The 26,285-nt window shown below is 34.8% G+C and overlaps 1 protein-coding gene and 1 pseudogene across 2 annotated transcripts in view; one reads left to right on the top strand and one right to left on the bottom strand.

Moving 5' to 3' along the window:
• Positions 1-26,285, top strand: part of NUCB2 (nucleobindin 2) — a 46,716-nt gene that overhangs the window by 12,365 nt on the left and 8,066 nt on the right. For both annotated transcript variants that reach the window (XM_074230188.1, XM_074230189.1), the window contains 11 exons: positions 1,792-1,935; positions 3,496-3,603; positions 5,818-5,944; positions 11,141-11,244; positions 12,083-12,268; positions 12,481-12,571; positions 13,583-13,641; positions 14,058-14,150; positions 17,918-18,007; positions 21,190-21,360; positions 23,203-23,284. In XM_074230188.1, the coding sequence (XP_074086289.1) occupies positions 1,792-1,935; positions 3,496-3,603; positions 5,818-5,944; positions 11,141-11,244; positions 12,083-12,268; positions 12,481-12,571; positions 13,583-13,641; positions 14,058-14,150; positions 17,918-18,007; positions 21,190-21,360; positions 23,203-23,284 (1,255 nt within the window). The remainder of the gene's footprint in view (positions 1-1,791; positions 1,936-3,495; positions 3,604-5,817; positions 5,945-11,140; positions 11,245-12,082; positions 12,269-12,480; positions 12,572-13,582; positions 13,642-14,057; positions 14,151-17,917; positions 18,008-21,189; positions 21,361-23,202; positions 23,285-26,285) is intronic.
• Positions 19,635-20,555, bottom strand: LOC141517164 (pyruvate dehydrogenase (acetyl-transferring) kinase isozyme 3, mitochondrial pseudogene; annotated as a pseudogene).

The raw sequence follows: 26,285 nt of genomic DNA, 5'->3' as shown, positions 1-26,285 counted from the left end.
TACATATGTAGTTTTTCCTTTCCACTTGCCTCCCTCTTCTTTTTTAGTTTAAAGTCCATGTTAAGCTGTGTTCCAGAAAGCCAAATTCTATCATCAAACATCACCCTCTTGGCCAGCTCTTAAAATCATTTTCCCTTTTATTAATTCTTATTTTTGTTAGAATTTTGTTGATAGTTAATTTCCAACTTGTAATATAAACTTTGAGAGAGAATTGGGAGAACTTTTTTGTGGACTTGGATAATTAATAGTTATAGATAAAGAATCTGTCAGAAATTACATTAGCTAATTTTCATTTTTGTGAGAGTCCCTTGAAAACTGAATTATTGGACTATGATTCCAGTGTTAAAGGCAAAGTAGCAGTGATAGCCATTTATGGGTATGATCTTTTCATGGCTTACAGACAGGAATCCCTTTCTGAGTTTGACTCCTCTAGTCTACACTATTGTATCTGCACAAGAATGGTTACTCTAGCAATGCCTGCATTGGATTGATTAGCAAAAAGTCCTGGTACATACGGAATCTTGGAGAGTAATAAGAAGCCTTGGGATGTAGTTGTGCCCCAAGACTATGACTCTAGTCATAATAAGCATGCATTGGGATTATTAGATTGAATTTTACAAAGAGCTTCACTTAACATAACTACTTTGCTATTTCTTTCCATTTATGAGATTGATTTTCATTTTGCATCCCACTGGAGTATCAGAATGCCTTGAATTGAAAATATGATGAGTTACAGCTTGGCTTATATTTTGAGATGATCAATATGCATTTTGCCCAACCTTTTTAAGACTGTGTTATGGTAGCTCATAGTAACTACTAATGTCATTTCATTTTAATGGGATGTACTTTGTTGTGGCAGAAAATGGGTGTAAATTTAGAGGCTCAGAAACAACATAAAAATTTGATCCTTTGAAAGTAATTTTAATTAAAATTTCAAATTTAAGAGAATTTGCCTTTCCAGGTTTTTTTTTTTATCCCCCCACAAACCAATTAATATGTATGGCTTAGGGGAAGACTATATAAACTTGTGATTTGAACAATCTTTTCCTTTAGGTGTCTTTATTTGAAAGCCCTTACTCCCATAGTTTTAGTCTGATATCTATTTAAAGTATTATTTTAACAAAGTCTTGGTTAGCCATATTTGAATTTTCTTGACTTAACATTCAGTCCATGAAGATCAAAGAGACATCTCATCCCATATGTGCTCAACTATTAATAGCAGCATTTTTTACCGTGTAACAAAGAACTGGAAACAAAGTAGATTCCCATTGGGAAGTAGACACCAAAATTGTCATATATAAATGTAATGGAATAAGAAATGATGAAGATGAAGAATTTAAAGAAGCATGTAAAAGCCTGTGAATTAATGCAGACTCAAGTAAACAGAAATAGGAAAACAATATACACAGTAACTCCCACAGTATAAATTCAAAGAATAATTTTTAAAAAACTGAACATTTTGTAATTATAATGATTAATTTTGACCCCAGAGAAGAGGAAAATAAGGTTATCTAATATTGCCTGTCATGTTGGACTTTTTTGATATGTTTTGATAAGTTTTCCTCATCTCTTTTCCTTTAATTATAGAGAATATTTTAGCCTGGAGGTTGGAAGCGGGATAAATTGGAAATGAAAATGATATAAAAATTGATGACTAATCAAATTTTTTAAAAATCCTTCATGTTAATCCAAAAATTTCATTCTTGTTCTTCAATTGTAGTTATTAATGTAGACTAAAGATTATACCTACTACACATATTAGAATAATAATGTAATATCCTTTTATTTTAGATGTGGTGGAGAATCAGACAACTACAGTGTTATTTTCTTTTGGCTACATGTCTCCTAACTGGTTTAGAAGCTGTGCCTATAGACACCGACAAGACAAAAACAAAAGATATTCCTAATGTGGAAGGAGAAAAAATAGAATCTCCTGTAAGTGAAATGAATTCTATTACAATTCAAACATGTTTAATCCTGAAAAAAATTGAAACCATTACATCCAATACTAATATCTTCAATTTATTAAATATTATGTTTTCAATTTATTGATCATTCCTGAGCAAATCCTGAAAAACTCTTTTCTCCCTGACTTTGGGTTAAGGCATGTCCCCAAATCCAAGAATGCACAAAATTCTTGATAAAAGTTTAAAATTATTTCAGGTTTCATGAGAACAGATAGTGTGGCAATTGTTCCAATTTTCCTGTTGTTTGGATTACCATCCTTTGAGATGGTGACAATACATGGGGAGAGGGTAGCAAGTATGCCTCATTATATCCTCTTTATAACATGAAAATTAAGTCCATGAGTACACTGGGCAACAACAATCTAATCTTCCTATCTTTCTTTGTAAGTTGTCCCTCATCTTCTGCTCTATTTACTTTCAAGAGCCAAAGGGATCAAAGCCTTCCTGAGCCTGCTGCTTTAGCAGCTTACTGATGGGGGGAAGTCATCTCCCACTATTGCTCATTATACTATTAGCAGCTGTGTTAGCTTCTTTTGCAGCTGCATAAACAGTAGGCTGATGGAAATTCTGTAATTCAGAATTGCTGTAGCTGTTCCTAAAGCACAGCTGCCAATCTGTTTGGTTTATAAACTGGTCCCAAATTTAGGGGAAGATTTAAAAGAATTAATCTTAACAGTTGGCATATAGGTCATATCAAAGGAAAGCAAACATGACTTAGAGATACTGTTTGTAGTTGAAGCTTTTATATTATTTTGATAATCACAGATAACATTAGGATTTCTCCACCTCAGTATGAAGAGGGGGAAAAGAATACTTGATATGTTATACTTTTATTGAATTGTGGACTTGGAAGTCTAAATATTTTATTTTTCTAGCACATTATTGACAAGCATGGACAGTTATTTCTGTACAATGCAAAGGGTGTTAACTTTGCTGGTAAGAGGACTTTTCTAATTCTGGTTCTCATACTTATTACCTGTGTGACCTTGGGCAAGTCATTTAAACTTTCTGAGCCTTAATTTCCTTATCTTTATAATGAGGGTTTAGAGTGGTTGACCTTTAAGATACCAGCTCTATATCTATAATGCTATAATGTATTTACTCCCAAGACTATATCAATATACTATGTAATAGTCTTGGAGTTTCTGGAAATTTAGTAGTTATAATAAGAGAGCACATTCCATTCTAATTTATACTTTGGTGACTATAATACAGTTTTGATAGCTTTTAAAAATAAGACAAACCTTTTAGTTTTTGCAAGGCAATGGGGTTAAGTGGCTTGCCCAAGGCCACATGGCTAGGTAATTATTAAGTGTCTGAGGCCAGATTTGAACTCAGGTACACCTGACTCCAGGGCTGGTGCTCTATCCATTGCACCACCTAGCCGCCCCAATGCCACCTAGCTGCCCCAATATGACATAAACTTTAAAAAGTTCTTTTGAAAGAAGAGTTTTAAATTGCTACTTTAAAATTTTGATACTTGAAGGAAAGAGTTTTGAAAGAACCAGTATTGTTTGTTAATTTGAAGGACACTGGACTCTATTATGATGAATATCTCAGGCAAGTGATTGATGTTTTGGAAACAGACAAACATTTCAGAGAAAAGCTCCAGAATGCAGACATAGAAGAAATCAAGGTAAGCATAAATATCTATAAAATTGAATTTATTTTAATGTCAGCCTGTGTCTCAGTAAAATAAATCATCACAGATGATTAGCAAGTTACAATGGACAAATTTTCCCAACTTTTAGAAGTTCTTGACCAGATATATTTCATTTGGAGGAAGATTTTATTTTATGAGAGCATAATTTTTGCAAATCTATGATCATCAAGTTAAGAAATTTTTGTTAAGATGTACTTCCTCTGAGTCAAGCATGGTCTGTGCTAAGGGCCAGGGCTGTAAATACAAGCAGAAAGAGTCTTTGGCTTCAAGAATCTTACAGTTTAATGGAGGAAGACCATCCATAAAAGGGAACTGAGGAGGCATGAGTGCAGCCCAAAGAGGAATGAAGATGTATTTGGTCTGGGCATTTTGTTAAAGTGGAGGTGTTGGGAGGAATCAACTAAGCTGAGGAAAGGCTACAGGGGCTGAACCTATTGCCAGTGTAAGAAGGCCAGTTCAGAGTGGTCAAAAGGTCATTTGTGGCCTGAGAGAAAAAATTTGGAGGGTAAGAAGTGGAGCCTGGAGATAAAGACTGGAAATAATAACAGGAAATAGGAAAATGCTTTGGAGAAAGTTATTGCATACCAGATTTATAATTTCCTTTTCATTAGGGTCAGGAAATCTATGCTATATCTATGATGGCTTTAAATTTTAAATTGGTTTTAGTTAGCTTTGGTTAGAACAATTTTGGGAAAATAACTAGTTTTATTTAATGGTTTTCAGTAAATATTTGTTGAATGTCTACTATGAGCATGGCCTTGTCTCCTAGGTATTTTTTAGGAAATGTAAAGCATCACAAAGTAGGGTTTTTGTCTTCCTGAAATGCACAGTCTATCTGAGGATTCCAGAAATTGCCAAATGAAAATATTTATTTGCCTTTGGGTGCTTCAAATCCTATTACTAATTGAAATTTTGACAGCCACTACATAAAGCATTATACTTTCCTGCATCCCTCCTTCTGGCAGTGGGAATGAAGTCCAAACTCAGCTTAATATTTGACCCATACCTTTAACTGAATCAGGTAGCTAAAATGTTTGGATCTCATCTTTTGTTGAGGATGGACTCCTGCCTTTGAACCAAAACAGTCTCTCACTTCTGTTGTATAGATCTTTGTCCAAGTGCCTTTTCCACACACATAATATACTTCATCAGGAATTCATCTTTTCTCTGTCAATTCAATTATAGTTTTCCTTCTTTCAAGGCTTAACTTAAAATTTGCTTGTTTTAGAAAATCTTATTAGATCAATTCCATCTCACCATTACTTTATGTCAAGATCCTAAGCTGACTACAAATTCCATGTCTTCTGATTCTCTTTTGTGCCCCCCCCACATTGTAGTTAACTATTTGTTCCTTGATAACGAGCAATCTTTCCTCAAAAAAATTTTTTTTTAATATTAATGATTTTCCCAGATAAGATTAAATATTGGGGGAAATTACTAGAAAACTGCTTTAAATTGATCTGATCAAATTTTTTGATGTCAAATTTTTGAGATAAAATGAAATGGCAACAAAGAGCTAAAATTGAAAGGAGATATGGAAAAATATGTCCAGTACTGTGTCTTCTTAGAGGAATAAATCAATCTTTTCCTTTCTATTTAATGAACACTTGTTAAAAGTGTTTCTGATCACCACAAAATGAAATGTTGGCATAGTTTCCACATTGTTTGCAAACTGAGTCAGGAGCCTTCATTGATTTTTGTCCTTAATTTTCATTGATTTTCTTTTTTTTGTTCTTAGTAATGGTGTTATCATGCTGGGGTTCAAAATTGTGGTTATGGCATCATGGTCAAGAGAAAGGGAAAACTTGACTACTCTCTCTAAAAGGTTATGGAACATATATCTTATGTGTTTAAGAATTAAAAACCCTCAAAGCAAACAAAGATGAAAAATGTACTTGTAATTTGAAGTTATTTACTTAAAATAGCACTTTAGAGGACTAATGCTTTAAGGAACCAGTGCCTATCTGTATCTCTTTTTTCTTGCTTATTTCTGAATTTTGTATTTTCTAGTCTGATTTTTTAAAAAACTGAATTAATATAATTTGAAGATAATGCTTCCAGGGGTTATTGTTAAGAATGTGAGAGTTTATAGAAATTACTTATATGAATAGTTTGATATGATGATCTGACTTTTACTGTTACTTGAGCTGTGACTACTACAGTTTAATTTCTTTATTTTGTTAACAGAGTGGAAAATTAAGCAAAGAACTTGATTTAGTTAGTCACCATGTCAGGACAAGACTTGATGAACTAAAGAGACAGGAAGTGGCAAGATTAAGAATGTTAATTAAAGCTAAATTGGATTCCATTCAAGGTAAGCACCTAAGAGGAGGTCAAGAAAAATTATTATTTGATTGATAAAATGTTTATTCATAATTTGTTAATTCTTGGGCAGCATCTATTAGATTCCTCAGTACTTTCCCAGACTTGATCTAGTTTAAGCACTGGTTTATTAGTTCCCAAAATCAAAGAAATCTTATAGTGGAAGGACCTCTGAAACTTGGTCTAGTCATTGATATTTGTACTGTATCACTTTGCTTCCTAATTGGTGGAAAATTAAGAATAATTTCAACTGTAAAAGCTTAATTTTTGACTAGATTATTTTTTAAGTTTAAACTACATTAATAATTGAAATCAATAAGCATTTCTGCTAACCTGACTCCATTTTTTTGGTTGGAATCCCATTTTATTCTCCAAATAGTAATCCTTTTTCAGCATCAAGAATTGTTAAGGGAGTCTGATTTTTGATTACTTTATTAAAGGTAAGAAATCGGGGCAGCTAGGTGGTGTAGTGGATAAAGCACCAGCCTTGGAGTCAGGAGTACCTGGGTTCTAATCCAGTCTCAGACATTTAATAATTACCTAGCTGTGTGGCCTTGGGCAAGCCACTTAACCCCGTTTGCCTGGCAAAAAAAAAAAAAACCTAAAAAAAAAGAAATCTACTCTTTATATTTTACCCTCCAAACATTTATATTCTTCTTTAACTTTAACAAGACACTTTTGAATTCAACCATTGTTGTTGTAGTCTATATGTTTATTAAAATCCCATTCAATTAAATGCATTAATAGTCTAAAGTGGTCACATGATGTATTTTGTTACATAGTAGATATAATAATTAAAGGTTACTAGCTAAAATACATCTCTACTCAAGTTCAAATTAGATACTTCATTGTGGTGAGGAAGTAACCAGAGGGTCCAAGGCCAAATCAGTATAGAGATTTGGATTAGATTTCTAAATGACCATCTATCTCTATATCCTTAAATTTTCCTTCAAAAGATTCATGATTGCCTTGGTGTAGGTATTCCCAGCATGGATAGAGAGTGCAACCCCTGCTGGCTTTAGTTTTTACTTTCATGAGTTCTACCTCCTCATGGCTTTATTCTTTGGTGATGACTTTTTCTGTTCTGATTCAATTTGACCTTGGATCACAGAAGCACAGGTTCTGTCCCTGAATCCATTCTCTCTTGATAAGATCTGTTATAGCTGGGAGAACCTCAGGCCACTTCCTCACCATAATGACATGTCCAATTAGAACTTGAGTAGTGATTAATTTTAGCTAAGTAACCTTTAATTATTCTAACTACTATGTAACATAATAAATTATTATATGACCTGTTTTGAATATATCAACATAGCCATTTAAATGCTATATTATTAAATATTATCCCTTATGTTTTAAAATTCAAAATGTTCCTGTTATTCATCCATCATATATTTTTAATGTTTATGCACTTCTGTGATGTTCTCATCTATCATTCTTAAGCTGTTTTTTTTTTTTCTTTTTTTTTTAGTTTTTGCAAGGCAGTGGGGTTAAGTGGCTTACCCAAGGCCACATGGCTAGGTAATTATTAAGTGTCTGAGGTCAGATTTGAACTCAAGTACTTCTGACTCCAGGACCTGGTACTCTATCCACTGTGCCACCTACCTGCCCCCCTCATCTATCATTCTTGACAGTAAATGTTGTAGTTGGTTAATTGGGAGGAAAAAAAGTCAAATTAGGCTATTTTTTTAGGTTTTTGCAAGGCAGTGGGGTTAAGTGGCTTGCCTAAGGCCACACAGCTAGGTAATTATTAAATGTCTGAGGTTAAATTTGAACTCAGGTCCTTCCTGACTCCAGGACCTGGTACTCTATCCACTGTGCCACCTAACTGCCCCTGAATCCTTATGTTTAAAAGGGAAGTAAAGATACTGTTAAGTTAATACTACTTAAGTGTAAACATAGCATACAGTAGTTGCAATAATTTGAAAGGCAGATGAACTCATATTACTATTAGTAATCCATCTAGGTCTTGAAGAACAGATTGTGAGACCAAGGAGAGAGGTGGTCAGTAGTAGGTACAGAAGACTAAAGACATGTTATCTAGTACAGTTTTGGAGAGGTAATTTTACTGGTGGTTTTCATTGCCATAAGGGAGGATTCAGGAGGTAAGGGAGTATATTAATCAGAAAATTACTATAGTATAAAGGAATAAAATTTACATTTAATAACCCCTTTCACTATATACATGTTTATATTAGCTAAAGTGAAAAGCTAAAATTTTCATTAAAATAATTTTATTAAAGTAAAATTTAAATAAAGGAGCAAAATTTGAATGTAAATATATGTCATGCTTTTATGAATAAAATTGTTTGAAATGCTATGGCAAAGATGTTTGACAAGTGAAGATTAAGAAAACAGGTACCAGCATATCTGGCTTATAGCCTGGGAATTGAAGATTATTCTGCTTTTTAAAAACTATTTGATAATCAAATCTCTTTTAAAGAAACACTTTGAATTCTAGACTCAGACATTTACTTAGCGTAAATATGTCCAAAAATGACCCTTCAATATCTTTCCCCATAATCATACCTTTTGCCTCTTTTCTCACTTGCCTATGTCTGAAAACCTAGGTGCCCCCCTTGACTCTTCACTGTCTCGTGCCTCCCACCTCCCCCCATTCAATATGTGTCCAAGGCTCATAGATTTTTACCTTTACAACATCTCTCCTGAGACTACTGTCCCCTTGATGCAGGCCCTCATCATCTCATCTAGACTGCTGGAGGGTCTGCCTGCATTCTGTCTCTCCTCCAGTCATCTTCCATTCAGCCATTAAAGTGATATTCAGAAAGCACAGATGACCAGAAAGGCAGATGAACTCAATCCATCTAGGTCCTGAAGAACAGATTGTGAGACCCAAGGAGAGAGGTGGTCAGCAGTAGGTACAGAAGACTAAAGACATGTTATATAGTACAATTTTATGGAGGTAATTTGACTGGTGGTTTTCATTGCTATAAGGGAGGATTCAGGAGGTGAGGGACAATATCACTCACTGAACTCCAGTAGCTCCCTATTGCCTTAGGATCATATGTAAAATCTTCTGTTTAGGGTTCAAGGCCCTTTATAAACTAGTCTTCTCCTGTCTTTCCAGTCTTCTTACACCTTCCTTCCTGTTCTGTTGGAAGAATATACTTGTTTTTCCATGAACAAGGCACTTTACCTCTTGACTCGATTTACTCTCTGATTGACTCTCAGGCCTTGGCATCTCAACTAAAATTCCCCCATCTCCAGAAAGCCTTTCTCAATTCCTCTTAATTATGTAGTCTTCCTTTTGTTAATTATTTTCCTATGTATTTGTATATATTTGTTTACTTGTTTTCTTCTCCATCAAATTGGAAGTTCCTTGAGGGCAGGAATTGTCTCTTTTTTTTTGTTGTTGGTTTCCTTAGTGTCTAGTAGAGTGGTAGGCTCATTATACGTCCTTAGTCCTTATTGTCTGAAAAAAAAATATTATCCTTAGTCCAGCAGAGTAAGGTAGCACTATGCAAAAAATTAGAAATGCTTAATAAATGGAACGATGTGAGGTAGATATGAATTGGTTGCCAATTATATCTCCCTTTCATGTTGCTAAGTATTCAGCTTCTAGGAAAGTCACTCCTTCCTCTCCTTTTGTAAAATTCATTCTTCAAATCAGTCATTTTGGTGTGACTTGTCATTCCTGGAATTCTCTTACCTTAACTCTAACTACTAATTTCCCTTGGCTTCCCAATTGAAACTTCCCCATCTTCAGGAAGCCTCTCCCAACTCCTCTTAATTATAGAATTGTCTCTTTGTTAATTATTTCCTATTGATCCCAGACATAGTTTGCTTTGTATGTATATGCTTCTTCTCCATTAGATAGGAAGCTCCTTGAGAGCAGAGACTGGATTTTTTTTTGTCTCCTTAGTGCTTAAAACAGTGTCAGGTACTTTGTAGATATTTAGTATTAATATTTATTGACTGATCAAAAAAAAGTATTATCCTTTGTCCAGTAGAGTAATGCAGCATTGTGCAAAAAATAAGGAAATGTTTAATAAATGGGACCATGTGGCACAGATAGGTACCTTCACTTTCATACAGCTAAGTATCTGGCTTCTAGGACAGAAAATTCTTCCTCTCCTTTTGTAGAATTCTTTTTAAAAATCAATGTCATATTTCTATGGATTGTAAGACCTATGTTGTGTAGCATACAATAGCATACTCTATATTTCTTTTCTTTTTTTGGCATATAACATCTTTTTATTTAAGGTAGTGGGGTTAAGTGACTTGCCCAATGTCACACAGCTAGACAATTAAGTGTCTGAGATCACATTTGAATTCAGGTCTTCCTGACTCCAAGGCCAGTGCTCTATTTACTGTGCCACCTAGCTGCCCCTACTCTGTTTCTTAATCAGAAAACTTGCATTTTTTTCCCTTCACAAATAGCATTTTGACAGTCATTAGTAAGTTGAGAGGAAGCTATAATTCATTATTATGAGCAAAATGTCATATTTTCCAGAGACCTTAGATTAAATAAGAACTTCTGATTTAGTTCTGTAACATTGGCTTTGAAATGTTCCCTTGTTTCCTAAAAAGAAAGAAGCTGATATGCTGATAGCTTAAATGGGACAAGTTCTGTTCTCCAATTGTAATCAAGTTTCATTTCTTTTTCTTCTCATTTTTTGCAACTTTTATTGATTGCTCTTTTCTTTCCATTAAAGATTTTATTTTGAGTTTTATAATTTTTCCCCTAATCTTACTTCCCTCCCTCCACCCTCCACAAAAGGCAATTTGTCAGTCTTTACATTGTTTCCATGTTATACATTGATAATCAAGTTTCTTTTATCTCTAAAGAATAGATCCTCAGTTAAGACTTTGTCAGACAATACAATACAATGTCTACTAATATTTAGGAGCAAAATATAATGACTGATTTCCCCATTCCTCAAAATTATAAGAACTAGAACTGAGACATTATTTTTTCAGTTGATGGGAAATAAGGTCAAAACTTGTTAGACCAGAGTCCTGGTGACCTGGCTCAATTGTTCAAATATTAGTAAGGCTTGTGTGGAAATCAACTGTATTCTAAGAATGACAAAATTGTTTTTCAGATGGCATGTTGAAGCATATAGAAGCATTGCAGACAGAATAGTTAGGTTTTAAATTTTACAATTGAGATCAGATTTGTTTTAAAATAGCAATCTCCAAAAACCTTTGTTTCATTTCCTTTCAGACACAGGCATAGATTATCAAGCTCTTCTGAAACAGTTTGAGCACCTAAATCATCAGAATCCTGACAAGTTTGAACCAACAGACTTAGATATGCTAATCAAGGCTGTAAGTATGCTGCACTGAAGGAAATCTTGTCTGTCTCATTGTTCTGAGATCCTATTGTTTGACAGGGAACCCAGAGATGTAGGCCACCATATTTTTTTTCTTTTTAGTCTTTAGAGTATCTTGTGTAGTAATGGAATTTAATATTTTGGTAGCATAAACATATGATTTCCTTGTATAGAGTTATCAGAGTAGGTATTCTGGAGTTAGTTCCTGGATTTGGTTCCTTACTGTGACTCTCCCCAGTTTTTAGATATCTTTATTCTATTTTATTTTTTTAATAGCATTGCCTGGACCCTATTTTGTTTGTTTACCAAAGTGATAGTTTTTACTATTTAGAAAAAAAAGATCTTATTCTTTGGAAAAGGAGATGAAATTGCAATCTTATAAGATTTAAATCAAGCCAAAGTTAGACTTAGAGAAAACTCTAGATTGAATAATAATAGACACTGGACTTGAAATTTTCCATCTAATGAAATAACATATTAGAAAGCATTTCCTAAATCCTAAAGTACTTTATAAGCTCTAGCTATTATGATGGTAGTCATCATCTTGAACACCTTAGATTTGATATATTCCTTGTAGCTGAGCTTTTTTTTTTCTTTTTAGTTGCCTCAATTCCATGTTACAGAATTAAAGAAAAGAAAAAAACAAAACATTAAATTCAGCTTTATTTTACTGTTTCTTTTAGCATTATTTACTCTTTTACTGTTTATTTTACTATTTTCCTGATATTAAGTTTTTCTGTAAAATTACATGTGGGTAAATTTTATGCAAGGAGTTTAAATTCTATTTCTAAACAGTAGTCTTTCAGTTTTTAAAAAACTTAATTGTTTTCTAGGCTACAAGTGATTTAGAAAATTATGATAAGACTCGCCATGAAGAATTTAAAAAATATGAGATGATGAAGGAGCATGAAAGGCGAGAATACTTGAAAACATTGAATGAAAAAAAAAGACTTGAAGAAGAATCTAAATTTGAAGAAATGAAGAAGAAACATGGAAATCATCCCAAAGTCAACCACCCAGTAAGAATTTTTGATTTATAAGCATTAGCTAAGTGAAAATTTTTGATCTGTCTTATAAAGTAGTTAAGATTTGCTGTCAATGAAATAAGGATTATTAATAATTATTAGCATTAATACTTTGGTAATTTTTAATACTTTAAATTTTTTATTACACCAATATAGTTAAGATTGATGCCTAACTTTCAACAATTTAAAAAAAATCAATTTTCTAGGGAAGTAAAGACCAACTCAAAGAAGTATGGGAGGAGACAGATGGACTGGATCCTAGTGACTTTGACCCAAAGACATTTTTCAAATTGCATGGTAACATTTATTATCAATATTATACTTTTGTCTCCTTTTTGCAAAAGTTGAAAACTTAAATTACTCAACTTCAGAGATATCAAACACACCATTTACAATACACCCAAGATTATCCTGAATCTGATTAAAACATCATTAAAAAATTAAGAAAATCAACAAAAAATCAAAAGTTTAAAAGAAAACATTACATTTTAAACTAAACCAATATGAGACCTTATGTATCAATGAGTAGCTCCATTTTTACTTGAATTTAACAATACTACTACTATTACTACTCTATATTTATTTTAACCGGAGCCTTATATTTAGTCATTTAAAAAAAAAATTTAAGGCAGTGGGGTTTAAGTGACTTGCCCAAGGTGATACAGCTAGGTCATTATTAAGTGTCTGAGGCTGGATTTGAATTTAGGTACTCCTGACTCTAGGGCCGGTGCTCTATCCACTGTGCCTCCTAGCCACCCCAACAAAAGGGCCCTTATGTAGTCTTAATGTCACTTAAACTTTTTACTATTTTTTTTATTTCAGTAAAATGAATAGTCTTTATTGTTGAACCTTAATAGAAAGTTTTAGGAAACAGTAACTTTTGGTTCTGTACCTGTTGTAAATCATTATGTGACTTAATTTAGACTGTGTCCTTCTCTATAAAGTAAGAATAATTTTTTGTATTTACCTATTTATAATTATTTCAGAAACATTGAACACTAAATATTATTTCTGTCAGAGCTGAGAAAAAGAAATTGGCACATGTGCTCTGTTTTTTAAAAAAAATTTTGAAAAATGAATTATTCAGAATTTTTTTTTATGAGGAGACATTGTAGTGTCATTGATGGACTCACTAATGTTCTCATTCCTTGTCAAAGTAGGAAATATGGTTCAGTTGCAATTCAGAAGTTATCCTATTTGGTCTGAATGTTAGAACCTGCCTTTTCAAAGTGATCGTAAAACAACTGTATTTTTAATGATTTATTTTCTAGTTTATTAAAAACAATTCTTGTTATTTTTAAACTTTAGATGTCAATAGTGATGGCTTCTTGGATGAGCAAGAATTAGAAGCCCTGTTTACCAAAGAGGTAAAAATGGAACCTATTGAGCTTATTTGTTATTCATTGTTTTCTCTTCTTCCTCCTACTCTTCTCTTTTTGTGAACCTTCTCTTTTAAAAAACAAAACAAGACATCTTTTATTGATACCTTTTGTCATTTCAATAGTCATTTCCTAAATCTCCCATATGACAATGAAAAACAATGAAGAGGGAAAAAAAATGCAGTACTGTATTCTCTTCTGGTAATTTTCCACCTCTTCCATGAGAAAGATAGGTTTTGTATTCTCTCAGTACTTTGATTTTCTTCCTCTATTAATTGAATTAATTTGATTTTTAAAAGTCCTTTTATTTACATCATTATACTTATTATTTATATTGTTATCTTTGTTCTGCTTATTTCACTTTGCATCTACTTTCATACTGGATTTTTTCAACCTCCTTTTAGCTAGAGAAAGTATATGACCCTAAAAATGAAGAAGATGACATGGTAGAAATGGAAGAAGAAAGGCTTAGGATGCGGGAACATGTTATGAATGAGGTATGGTTTAAAAGTTTAACTCTATCGTGAAGGTTGTGAATATTGAATGAAAATTTCTTACTGGCAGAAAATTTCTAAGTTCTTGGCTCTTTGAACAAATTCTACCATGATATGGATCAATGAATTGATAAAAAACAAATTTCGGGCTAGAATTTTTGAAACAAGCTAATAAGGAGGACAAAAATTCAGTCTCTTGCAAAGAAAGGCATAACTACACATGAATAATCTATATCAAATTGCTTGTCTTCTCAATGAGGGAGAGAATAGAGGGAAGGACAGAGTATGGAGCTCAAAGTTTGAAAAAAATATTAAAATTGATTTTATGTGTAATTTACATGTAATTTTACATGAGAAAAAATTAAATGTTAAATAAGAGTTTAAAAATAAAATAAAATAATGGTAGATAATTAAAGAACAAAAGCTGTACCGGAAACTTTTCTTTTCAATGGTTCATGAATAAACATCCTGATTTTCTAAAAGGGGAAGGGAGTCGAGAAGGCAAGCTAATCAAGTGCTTGGCTTCTTTTCCTTACAAAATTCTAGAATATGCCATTAGGCACATGGTGAATATTTAGGGGGGAAAAAGCATCAATCCCTAAAGATCTTTCCTTTAGGATAGGGCTATTAAAGTAGTAGATCAGGGAATGCTGTAAATATAAAAGATAATAGATTAGACAGTAGTATACCATCTTAGGTCAGTTTAGGACTGATTTAATGGCCAGATCTAAAGAATAGACATTAATGTTTTAATGTAATTTTGGAAAGAGGAATTTTCCCATAAGTCTCAGTTATTTCATTTAAACTTATTTTTTAATAATTAATAGAAATCAACAGCTTTGATAAATTCCTACTGTATGCAAGGCTTCCACTGAAGTCCTATTGTGGTGCTTTATCATTGTGTGAAGTGTAGTCTTGGGTTCCAGTCAAATTTGTCAAAACAACTCAACCTCTGGAAGCTCTTAGCAGCTAGTAAAGAATTAGGTTAAATCAAAGTGACCAGTTGTATGTCTATTCATTAAAGACTAGCCTGAAAATATATAGAGAGATACTGTTGTCATCAGAGACTAGGCATAAAGTGTTGAATTTTTAAAACCCTATAGCTCATTTCAATAGTCTACTTAAGGTATGGCAGTGTTGCAGTCTTCTGTTGGAAAAAAGGAGTGTTCCTATGGCTAAAATAAGTGAAACTCCGTAGAGTTTAAATCCAGTTCAAATGATCTAGACCAACTCTCTTGCTCTATAGAGGAGGAAATGAAGGCTTCATAGAGCTGAAATGATTTCCCCCAGTTAATACCAGAAATAAATAGCAGCTTTAAGTTAAGATGCAGGTCTTCTGAAGCCAGTTTCTGCATTTTTTCCATCATACCACTAAAGTATTAGTGTAAGTGCTTGATACTGAGGATACAGATACTAAAATAGCACATTCTTGTCCTCAAGGAGCTTATAGTTAATATAGTAAAATAATTTATCTACTAATAACAATATAGAAGATTGAGTTAAGTACACAAGAGATTAAGGTAAGTGCTAAGAGCAGGAGATAAAGGGGAAATGATCATTTTCAGCTAGGGAGAGGGACTATGGTCAAGGAAGTTTCATGGAGTAGAAGACAATAGAGTTGAGGCCTGAAGGAAGGAAATATTTTCAGCAAAAACAGATTAGAGATGGAGAATTTTGGGGGGTAAAAAAAGAGCTCTATTCATGCCAGACAATGGGGACCACTTGAGAAAAGGCATTGATAAAGGAGGATGAAAATCAGGATAGAGAAAGAGTTCAGTTAATCTATAACCTAATATTTTAGTGGAAGAAAACTGATAAAAGACTGGAAATGAAGGCTGGTGCTGGATTTGAGAGAACCTGAAAGGTTAGTAGGATCAGAACCTTATATTTTAGCCTTGATTGAAAGGAGCCACTCAGTGTTTTTGACAGGAAAGGGAATCTAATCACATGTTTATGTAGAGTTTGAAACTGTGCAAAGCATTAGAAATCCTTTGAGGTAAGGAGTACAAATATCATCTCCATTTGATAGGTTAGGCTGCTGAGGCTCTGGAAAATTGAATTTTTGGCCTCAGTTCCCTTATCTGTAAATGACACCTGATAATTGTACCTCCCTTATGGATATAACCTGAATTCAAGCCTGTAGAAGCCTCCTAGTTGGGGAATAGAATAATTCCTGGCTCCCCTTGAGTGCTTGAAATACAAGTTAGGCTTGTGACTCTTATGATGATCTAATGGAATAACATATATAAGGCTCTGTATCAGTGCTATTATAATTATTGCTCTAGTGCCTTGCAATAGTATACACTGAAATTTTATTGTTAACTGACTGATTCTTTGTAGAGGGATTCAATAGTGCCCCAGAACAGTATTTTGAACTAATAAAGAGGCTTTTTTAAAAAGAGAAGTTAGCCTCAGAGTTAGAATGATTTTCTTCTCCTCATGTCAAAGGCAGCTAAGCTGCATAACCTAGAGTCAAAAGTGTATTCAATCCAATCTGAAAAAAAAAGATTAAGTGAATTTCCCATGTTCATACGTGCATTAAGAGTCTCAGATCCTTTAGACTCAAGGTTCAAATTATCTGGTATTGATTAGAGGGATATATTGGGCAGCTACTTGGGCAGAGGTGTGAAGCATGACTGGAACAGGGGATCCCTTTGAGGTAGGAAAACAAATTAGGAAATTATAATACCCCCAGTAGGAAATATCAAGGGACCCCACTGTTGATAAAGTGGAATCTGTGGGATCTAGAGACAGATCCAATGACGGTTTCTCTAATGAGAACTAATGAGAAACTCCTAAGGTTTCAAGCATGGATAACTGATTGGATAGTGCCATCATTCAGGAGCAGAGAAATTAGGAGAGGATAAGTTTGGGGGAAAAGATTGCCCAATGGTGATTTACTTTACAGGGATTGCCTCATTCCCCTAATTACTTCCTGGATGGACATTCTGGATTCTTTATTCTGTGGCAGAAGGAGAAACTTTAAGAAATGCAAAATTATAATGCAGTAAATATGCTGCCTACTATGTAAGATTCTGGGGGTGGAGGGGGGAACATTAACCATCCGAGACCAAGGTAGTTTTGTTCTGCTGTTGCAAGTAGCCTGAAGCTTCACCTCACTAAATCTGAAATCCTTTTGTATTCACAGAATTGATTGGAGCAACAGGAAAGTTTCAAGTAGCTCATGAAGGAGTTTTTCATAGTATTTCTTCATTATTTGGTTTATAGTGAATTTAAACAACAGGCATTAAGTAAATTCCTGCTTTGTGCCAGGCAATGTCCTATGTCCTGGAGACTAACAAATGAAGCAGTTCTTAAAAACCTATGTTCTTTGGAGGTGTAAATAATATGTATATACATAATTACATATGTAATTAGCAGTCATCACCCTACTCAGGCATCAATATAGATTATAAATTCTAGATGCCAAATAGTAGTGATTGTAGGGTCATATATTCGCATCATTAATGTGGGTAATCAAAAGTTGAAGGAGTCTTTTATTTGAAATAAAAAAAAGTACTTTTTAAATTTGTTAGTTAGAGACTTTAAAGAAACCTTTGAGCTCAAATTGAATCAACATTTTGAGCTATGCAATGAATAAGTGAAAGATGACCTTACTGCTGAGACAGAAGAGATTAGTTTTTTCTCAATTCAAACCATTCTCATCCTGATGTCAAATAATGTTCCAGTATTTCTTTCCAGAAGAGAATGTTTAATGTCTCAATGGTGGAAGAAAAAGTTAATATACATTTCTATTTTCCTCTAATCAGGTTGATGTTAACAAGGACCGCTTAGTGACTCTGGAAGAGTTTTTAAAAGCTACTGAGAAAAAAGAATTCTTGGAACCAGATAGTTGGGAGGTAATACCTGCTTTAAATGAACTTATGTTTTCTTCCTTTCATCAAGATGTTTGCTTTTTGTATTTTATATATAGACTATATTTTGTAGTGCATATAGATCCTTAATAACTTTTTATATGACTAATTTTTTTGTGAACTTTTAGATTCCTACTACTTTATGTCCTCCCTGAAGAAGTTTAGCATATATAAATTTAAAGAGCTGCTAGACTGTATCAGCATCAGCAGAATCTGACATTTTCTAAACATAATAATAATAATAATAATAATAATAATAACTAGCAGTGCTAGTGTTTTAATATTTGCAAATCATTTTACAAATATTATTTTATCCTTCTGGCAACCCTGAGAGATAGTTACTATTATTCCCATTTTATTAATGAGGACACTGAGGTAGGGAAGTCACAAGTTAAGTGATTTGTCCAAGGTCACTTATATTGTAAGTGTCAGAGGTCAAATTTGAACTCAGGTCTTCCCGGCTCCAGGCTTGGCATTCTATCGTAACATCTGACTCTTAATTTTGAATAAAGGTGTATATTTATTAATTCAGACAATTTTAATAATATTTGAGAGACTGATTCTTTGACCTTAGTGGCTTTGTCTATTATTTGAAGGAAAAAGAATGTGTGAGGGAAGATAATGAAGGAATATCTTCTCCTCCTAGTGCCTTCTAATGAACTTGAGAATATCACAGAGGAGGGTTGCTGTTGATCTTTCCTAGTCAGGACCTGTGATTTCAAGCAGTATGAGGAATTACGAGTTTGGAAATGCCCCCTCCTGATTTTCTAATGTATTTTGTCAACTCCCCTTGCACTGCCCCTGAGCAGTTCAGTGATTTGACTGGATTCATAGAAGTGGTAGGTGGTTGTCAGATACAGGGTTTGAACTTGAGGCTTACTTTACTCCAAGACTGATTCTCAATCCATTATATCTTACTACCCTTCAGAACACCATTAAGAGTCATAAAATTGCAAAATTTTAAGAGACCTTAATTTGTTTTTAACTTTTGAAATCAATATATTGGCAGTGTACAAATTAAATAGAAAAGCAATTGCATGTATCGGTATATAATATGAAAATCCTAGCACCTGATAAAATGTCCCACTTGGGGGATGAGAGAGGGAAGGTCAAGGCTATTGGAAAGGAATCTTCCACTGCTGAGGCCCCAGCAGATGACTTCACTCCTTAGTACTTCTGGGTCCTAATCAGTGGTTTGAGAAGGGCTTGGAATCCAGCTTAAAACACAATGCACCCCAGCACTTTTGGCTTAGGATAGAAGAGGAAGCTCCTGTGGGTGGGGAGTATAGGCAGTGGACTCTGTAGTAATAAGAGTGAAGGACAGAAAGACAGGGGAGCTATATAAGGCATCATACTTCCCTGAATCGGACTCTTATCAACCTTCAGAACAGCTATCTACACCAAGTATTGTGGAAAGCACTCAGGTTATTGTTTTAGTGGAAGAAATGGAGAAGCTAAGGACTGTGTACATGGAATAGTCCTAGCTAGTTCAATGAAACTATATGTTCAAGCCTAGAACAGCAAGGGTCCTGCCCCCCAAGATGTGAAGGTAAGGAGTGCTTTCTGGTCAACTCGCATAAGGCACAATCTTCACAGAACAGGATAAATGTGGTCATTTCTTTAGAAAGTTTGATTTTGAAGCATTTTGAAGCATGCTAGGATTTCTCCAGTCATCAGCTTCACATGCAATTCTAATGCCTCCATGCTGACTTATTAAACCCTGGAAGCCTCTTAAATGATTTATTTGAAAGAGCCTTCAAATAAATTGCTGCATCAGTCCCCACTTCTTCCTTTGAATAGAGTTTTAGGTCTGGCATAAAAATGGGAAATGGGTAATCCATATCCAAATCCAGCCAAAGATATTCCTCTTGGTTCGAGGTTAGGTCTGGGAACAATTGAATGCAAATAGTTAAATGGACGATCTATTTTCTGAAGTGGAACACCATTACCTTGATTGCTTATCTTAATGGATAAATCTTCTTTACCCGACATTACTAGAGTTTTAATAGATGGATAAACTTCTGTCTTCAAAAATTTCTACTGCTGCTCTCATTTGAACAATTCAACAAATATGTGAAACAGATTGTGAGGGTACCTAAACATTTCTAGTCCTGGGCCTGCCATATAATACTGTTCAGAGAGAATCTTGGCTGCTTCATCTGCATGTTTTGCTATGTCAGCCACATTACAGATGGGATCAGTACTCCCAGTGTGTTTAGGATGAGCAGGATTGGGGTCATCACCAAATGGAGGTGTGTGCTTGTTAATAAGCATTTGGAAGGAGATGCAGTTAGTATTGAACCAGTCCAGGAAATACTGGATGTTACTGCTAAAAAAGGATTGAACCCTTGTAGACACCCCTTGTGTCTGTTCTGATTTTAATATACAAAACTTGTGGGTCCTTATTTTCCTACTCTAAAAATTCAAGGAATCTTTGCATGTACCAACTCTGCACCAGACCTCTTGAAAGGACCTTAAATTGTTGCCATCTTTTGGAAATTTTCTTAATAACAAATTTAAAAAACACAAACATTTACACACACACACACACACACACACACACACACGCACACACACATATAAAGAACAGAAAATAGGATTGTGTCTAAAATCATGATTTTTGATTGTGCACAGTTTTCAAAAGTATATATTAAGTGTAATAAATAATAACAAAACTTCCTGCTTGTCTTTGTCCTCTTCTGAAATTCCTTCTCTCCTAGGTATTTCTTAATATTACCTTTAGGTTCCTTTTCCCCTCTTCCCTTTATCCCTTTTTTCTTTTAACTCTTCATTTTTTTCCCCTTCTCCCTTCCCTTTTCTTTTTCCCTTTTTTTCCTATTTTCTCCTTCCTTCTTACCTTTCTTTTTCCCAACAGCCCAAAAGGAATTTTTCCCTTGTAACAAGTAATGGTAAAGAAAATGAATACATTGACTTGGGTTGGAAATGGGTCTTAGGTTGCCCCTGCTGGACAGGAAGCATTCTGCATCCTCAGATTTGTGAAGTCTGGTTTGCTCAAGTATAGAAGAGAAGCTTCCTTCAGGGACAGTGGTCACCATATGAGGAGCATGGTGCTCCCCCTTCTGGCTCTCAGCCTCTAAGATGTGGGTGCCATTCTTTCTATAAGAAAACTCGGACCTTTCCTTATCCTGTCTGTTTTTTCTTAATAGACACTGGATCAGCAGCAGCTTTTTACAGAAGAAGAACTGAAAGAATTTGAAAATCACATCTATGAACAAGAACACAAGCTCAAGCAGAAGGCAGAAGATCTCCAGAAGCAAAGAGAAGAGCTTCAGCGGCAGCATGACCAGCTCCAGGCTCAGAAGCACGAATATGAGCAGGTCAGCTCTTGGCCTTCATCCCCTGATTGATGTTCAACTGCTTCATTTTCTTTTCTTTTTTTATAAATTCATAGTATTTATTGATTAGTGTGAGAAAAGTACTTTGTAATATCTCAAAGAGCACTATTATAAATTTGGGTTACCTAGAGTTAGGAAGATTTTCCATTCATTCACTGACCATTTATTAAGTATTTATTAAATTAGGTGATTCAGGAGATAAAAAATGCAATTAAGTCATAGTTATCCTTCTCAGAGAACTTAAAAATCATGAGTGGGAGATAGAAAAATGGTCAAATTGACAATATGATGAATTAATAACCAGAACTACAGTGCAAAATAGATTTTAAGACAAGTGCAAAGGGCTATTAAAGTACCAAGGCGAAAAAACGATTATTTCTTATTGGAGAGTTTTAAGTAAGGCTTCCTGAAAGAGGATGGATTTTTAGAAATCTGATAAGCATTCATGAGTGAAAGGGAGAAAGATGGAAGAATTGTTCCCCAGAATTCTCTAGGCACAGAGAATAGTGAGAATAAAGGCATAGAGTATGACCATAAATCTCTCCTGGGGCTAATTTTTATTCTACCTTCTTGTTGCTGGGACCACCACAAAATGACTCAATATCTTTTGAACAAAATGAAGTTGAGTCAGTCACATTACCTCCCATAAAGAACTCAACACACTCCTATAGTGCATGTCCTCTCTATGTATACTGGCATACTATTACTTTCCACACACTTGCTGATAATTAAGCCATATTTGATCCTGAAAAAACCACTCTTGGCTTAATTCTCAGGTTACACGATTCCTCTTTTAGTTCTATTCAAAACCAGAATCATGGTATTAAGAGAGAGAAAAGAGGGAGTGAGCCCATCTTGTTTCAATTTCACCTACCCTAACAGGTATCCTAATGCTGAGTCTTGTCTTCCATAAAGAAATTAAAGTTGGGTGCTTATCTAGAAGAGGAAAATATTGAAGGATGATCTCAAACCAGAACTTTTATCTGTTCTGGTAGAGAGAAAAAAGCAGAGGTGAATGGCAAATTGTATAAAGCAACTTGTTTAGGTGGTGGGGTGATGGTGACAATATAACACAGGCTGGGCAAGAAAGCCAGTCATCCTGATACCAAAATAAAACCATCATTTCCTTTTGTTAATAGTTAACTGGAAAAGTTGTTTTGTTTTTTTTTAGAAAGGGGTCAGAGTAGAGGGTAGAAACCAGAGGCGCCAGGCTACAGGTTCTAACCTGCCATAAGGTAGCATGAGAGCACTAGTTGCCCTGGGGGGCAAGGGCCATCCTACTGAAATGTAGGGGAAATCCTGTTGAAAAGTAGAAGGGTGCCAGATTGGTTTCACAATTTTGCCCTAGTAGAACATTTTGGCTATCTGGGAAACAAAAAACAACAAACAACTTTTCCTTTTGTTTCATCCAAAACTACAATGTCATATATAATAGAGAACCCTACCTAGTTCCTTGGTTGAATTAACTCAGAAGTGAATTGTTTAGCTACTTCCTAACCACTTGCTTACCCAACTTCCTTTAATTTGATGACTGCTACTCACATCACTCTTATGAAACTGTTCTCTAAAGTAAGTACTAACTTTTTAATTGTTAAACCTAATGGAACATTTCTGTCCTTATCCTTCCTTGCCTTTAAGCAAAATTTGATCCCTTTGATATTCTTATTTTATTCTTTGGATACTGAGTCCTCATTCACCTCTCACCCCTTAACAACCTTAGAATTGGTTTAAACTTCATCCATATGGGTCAGGAGTTGATTGTCTTCATCAAAGAAAATCTCTTAGCCCACTCACATATTTAGCTCTTCTTTTTCCATTTGCCAGGTGGTACAACAGATGGAACAAAAGAAATTACAACAAGGAATACCTCCAGCAGGACCAGGTGGAGAATTAAAATTCCAGCCACGTAAGTCATTGCATTTTTTTCTTGAAGAAATACAGCAAGCTAGTTATAGTACTAAATGAAATTTATTTAAATGGAGTGTTAACAAATGAAATGTATTTTTTTTAAAAGTTATTTAGGGGCAGCTAGGTGGCACAGTGGATAAAGCACCGGCCCTGGAGTCAGGAGTACTTGAGTTCAAATCTGGTCTCAGACAATAATTACCTAGCTGTGTGGCCTTGGGCAGGCCACTTAACCCCTTTTGCCTTGCAAAAAAAAAACAAACCAAAAACATAAAAGTTATTTAATGCCTGATACATGCAAAAGCAAGTTTCAACATTTACTTCCAAAACTTTGAGTTCCAAATTCTCTACCTTCCTCCCACCCTACTCCCCCCCATTGAAAAAGCAAGTTATTTGGTGTTGGTTAAAAATGTGTAGCCATGAAAAACATTACAATAATAGTTGTAAAAGTAAACATAACCTCCCCCCAAAGAAAGAGAAACCTCAAGAAAAATAATGAGAGGGAAAAAAAAAAGTACGCTTTAGTCTTTATTTATTTTTAGTTTTTGTAAGGCAATGGGATTAAGTGACTTGCCCAAGATCACATAACTAGGTAATTATTAAGTATCTGAGGTCAAATTTGAACTCAGGTCCTCCTGAATCCAGGGTTAGTTCTCTATCCACTGCACCGTCTTTGTAGTCTGTATTCGGACACTATCATCTCTGTTTTTGGGATGGATATCACTCTTTATTGTAAGTCTCAGAGGAATTGCTTCAATATTTTTTCCCATAGTTGCTGTTGCTAGCTGTTATTACCTTCCATCCTATTCCTATCCCCCCATTTATTTTATTCTCATTCTCTTTTCCCTCTGACTCTCCCCAAAGTGTGTTGCATCTGACTACCCTTTCCCATGATCTCCCTTCTCTTCTATCACCTACACCCCTTTCTTCCATCCATTTTCTTTCCTATTTCCCTTTTGGGATAAGAAAGATTTTTATACCCTATTGAGTGTGTATGTTCCCTTTCTGAGCCCCTTCCAATGAAAATAAGATTCATTCCCTCTCATCTTCCCCTCTTCCATTCCACTGCAAAACCTTTTTCTTGCTTGTTTAATGTGAAATAACTTACCCCACTGTAATTTTCCTTTCCCTTTCTCTCAGTACATTCCTTTCTCCCCATTAGCTCCATTTTAAAAAATATATTATACCTTCAAATTCAGCTCCCTCTTGTGCCTTGTCTATATATTCTCCTTCTAAATGCCCTAATAAATGAGGTTTATATAAGTTATCAGTATCATCTTCCCATGCAGGAATACAAGCAGTTTAACATTCTCATAATTTGCCCTTCTTGTCCACCCTCTCTCTGCTTCACCTGAGTCCTGTACTTGAAGATTAAACTTTCTATTAAGTTCTTGTTATTTCATCAGGAAAGTTTGAACTGTCAATCAACATTGAATGTCAATCTTTTCCCCTGAAAAAGGATGTTCAGTTTTGTTGGGAAATTGATTCTCATTTGTAATCCAAGTTCTTTTGCCTTCTGGAATATCATATTTCTAGCCCTATGAGTCTTTAATGTAGAAGCTGCTAAATCTTGTGTTATCTTGACTATAGCTCCACAATATTTGAATTGTTTGGGTTTGACTGCTTGTAATGTTTTCTCCTTGACTTGGGAGTTCTGAAATATGGCTATAATATTCCTGTCAGTTTTCATTTTGGGATCTGTTTCAGGAGATGATCAGTGGATTTTTTTTTTTATTTCTGTTTTACTCTCTGCTTATAGGATATCAAGGCAGTTTTCTGGAGAATTTCTTGAAAAATGAAGTCTAGGCTCTTTTGGTCATGATTTTCCTAATTTTAAATTATCTCTCCTGGATCTGTTTTCCAGGTCAGTTGTTTTTCCACATTTTCTTCTAGTTTTTCATTCTTTTGTTTTATTGTTTCTTGATTTTTCATCAGCTTTCTTTTGCTCCATTTTGTATTTTAAAGAATTATTTTCTTCAGAGAGCTTCTGTATCTCCTTTTCCATCTGGAGAATTCTGATTTTTAAGGCATTCTTCTCCTCATAGGCCTTATTTTCTTCAGTCTTTTTTCTATCTCCTTCACCAAGCAGTTGATTTGGTTTTTATGATTTTTCTGCATCACTCTCATTTCTCTTCCTAAATTTTCCTCTACCTCCCTTACATGATTTTCAAAATATTTTTTGAGCTCTTCCATAGCCTGAGACCAATTCATATTTTTTCTTAGAGGCTTTGGATACTCAGTCTTTGATCTTGTTATATTCTAAGTATTTTGATCCTCCATAGGATCAAAGTAATTATCTATAGTTGGATTTTTTTTCTTCTGTTGTTTGTTCATTTCTCCAGCCTATGACTTGATGTTAACTCTTTGTTAAGGTGGGGCTCTGCTTCCTGGGTGGAGGGTGCGTTGTTCCAGACTTTTGAGATTTTTGCAACGGTTTTCAGGGATCCCTCCTCCCAGGACCTACAAATTCTCAATTCCTCCAAGATCTTATGAGTGACTTTGCTCTGGTCCATGGATGACCACAAACATTCCCCTCTACCATGAATTCACAAGGAGGTTCTTACTGTGCTGCAGGCAATAAGGTTTGTTGTGCTTTTGCTCCTCCTCCTGAGATTGGGACCAGGATCTGAGTATGGGCAAAGCCATAGTATTGCCTCGGGAATAACAAAGAAAGCTCCACAATCTCTCTCAAGCCCCTCACCATCTGTGAGCACCTTCATAACATCTCCTGTGGGCACCTGGGTATCAGTTGCCTGAGGTAATAACTGCTGTGAGAGACCAAGTCCTGGCCCCTAAGGGATGAAGTTTGGAGACCTTACACAGTGTTAGGAGGGAGAGAGTAGGGAGGATAAAAGGAAGTGCAGTTGTAAGAGTTGGCTGGCAGGAGGGCAGCTGAAGTACAGAGCCTGGCCCAGAGCAGCCACTTACTAAATGTTCAGCTAACCTATTGTGGCTGTTGAAAGAGGTAAGGACTGAGGAAAGAAAAGTTCCAGCTGAGCCCA

The sequence above is a fragment of the Macrotis lagotis genome, chromosome 3 (genome assembly GCF_037893015.1).
Source record: "Macrotis lagotis isolate mMagLag1 chromosome 3, bilby.v1.9.chrom.fasta, whole genome shotgun sequence".
NCBI lineage: Eukaryota > Metazoa > Chordata > Mammalia > Peramelemorphia > Peramelidae > Macrotis > Macrotis lagotis.
The sequence above is the reverse complement of the archived record's forward strand: the minus strand, read 5'-3'. Positions and strand labels throughout refer to the sequence as shown.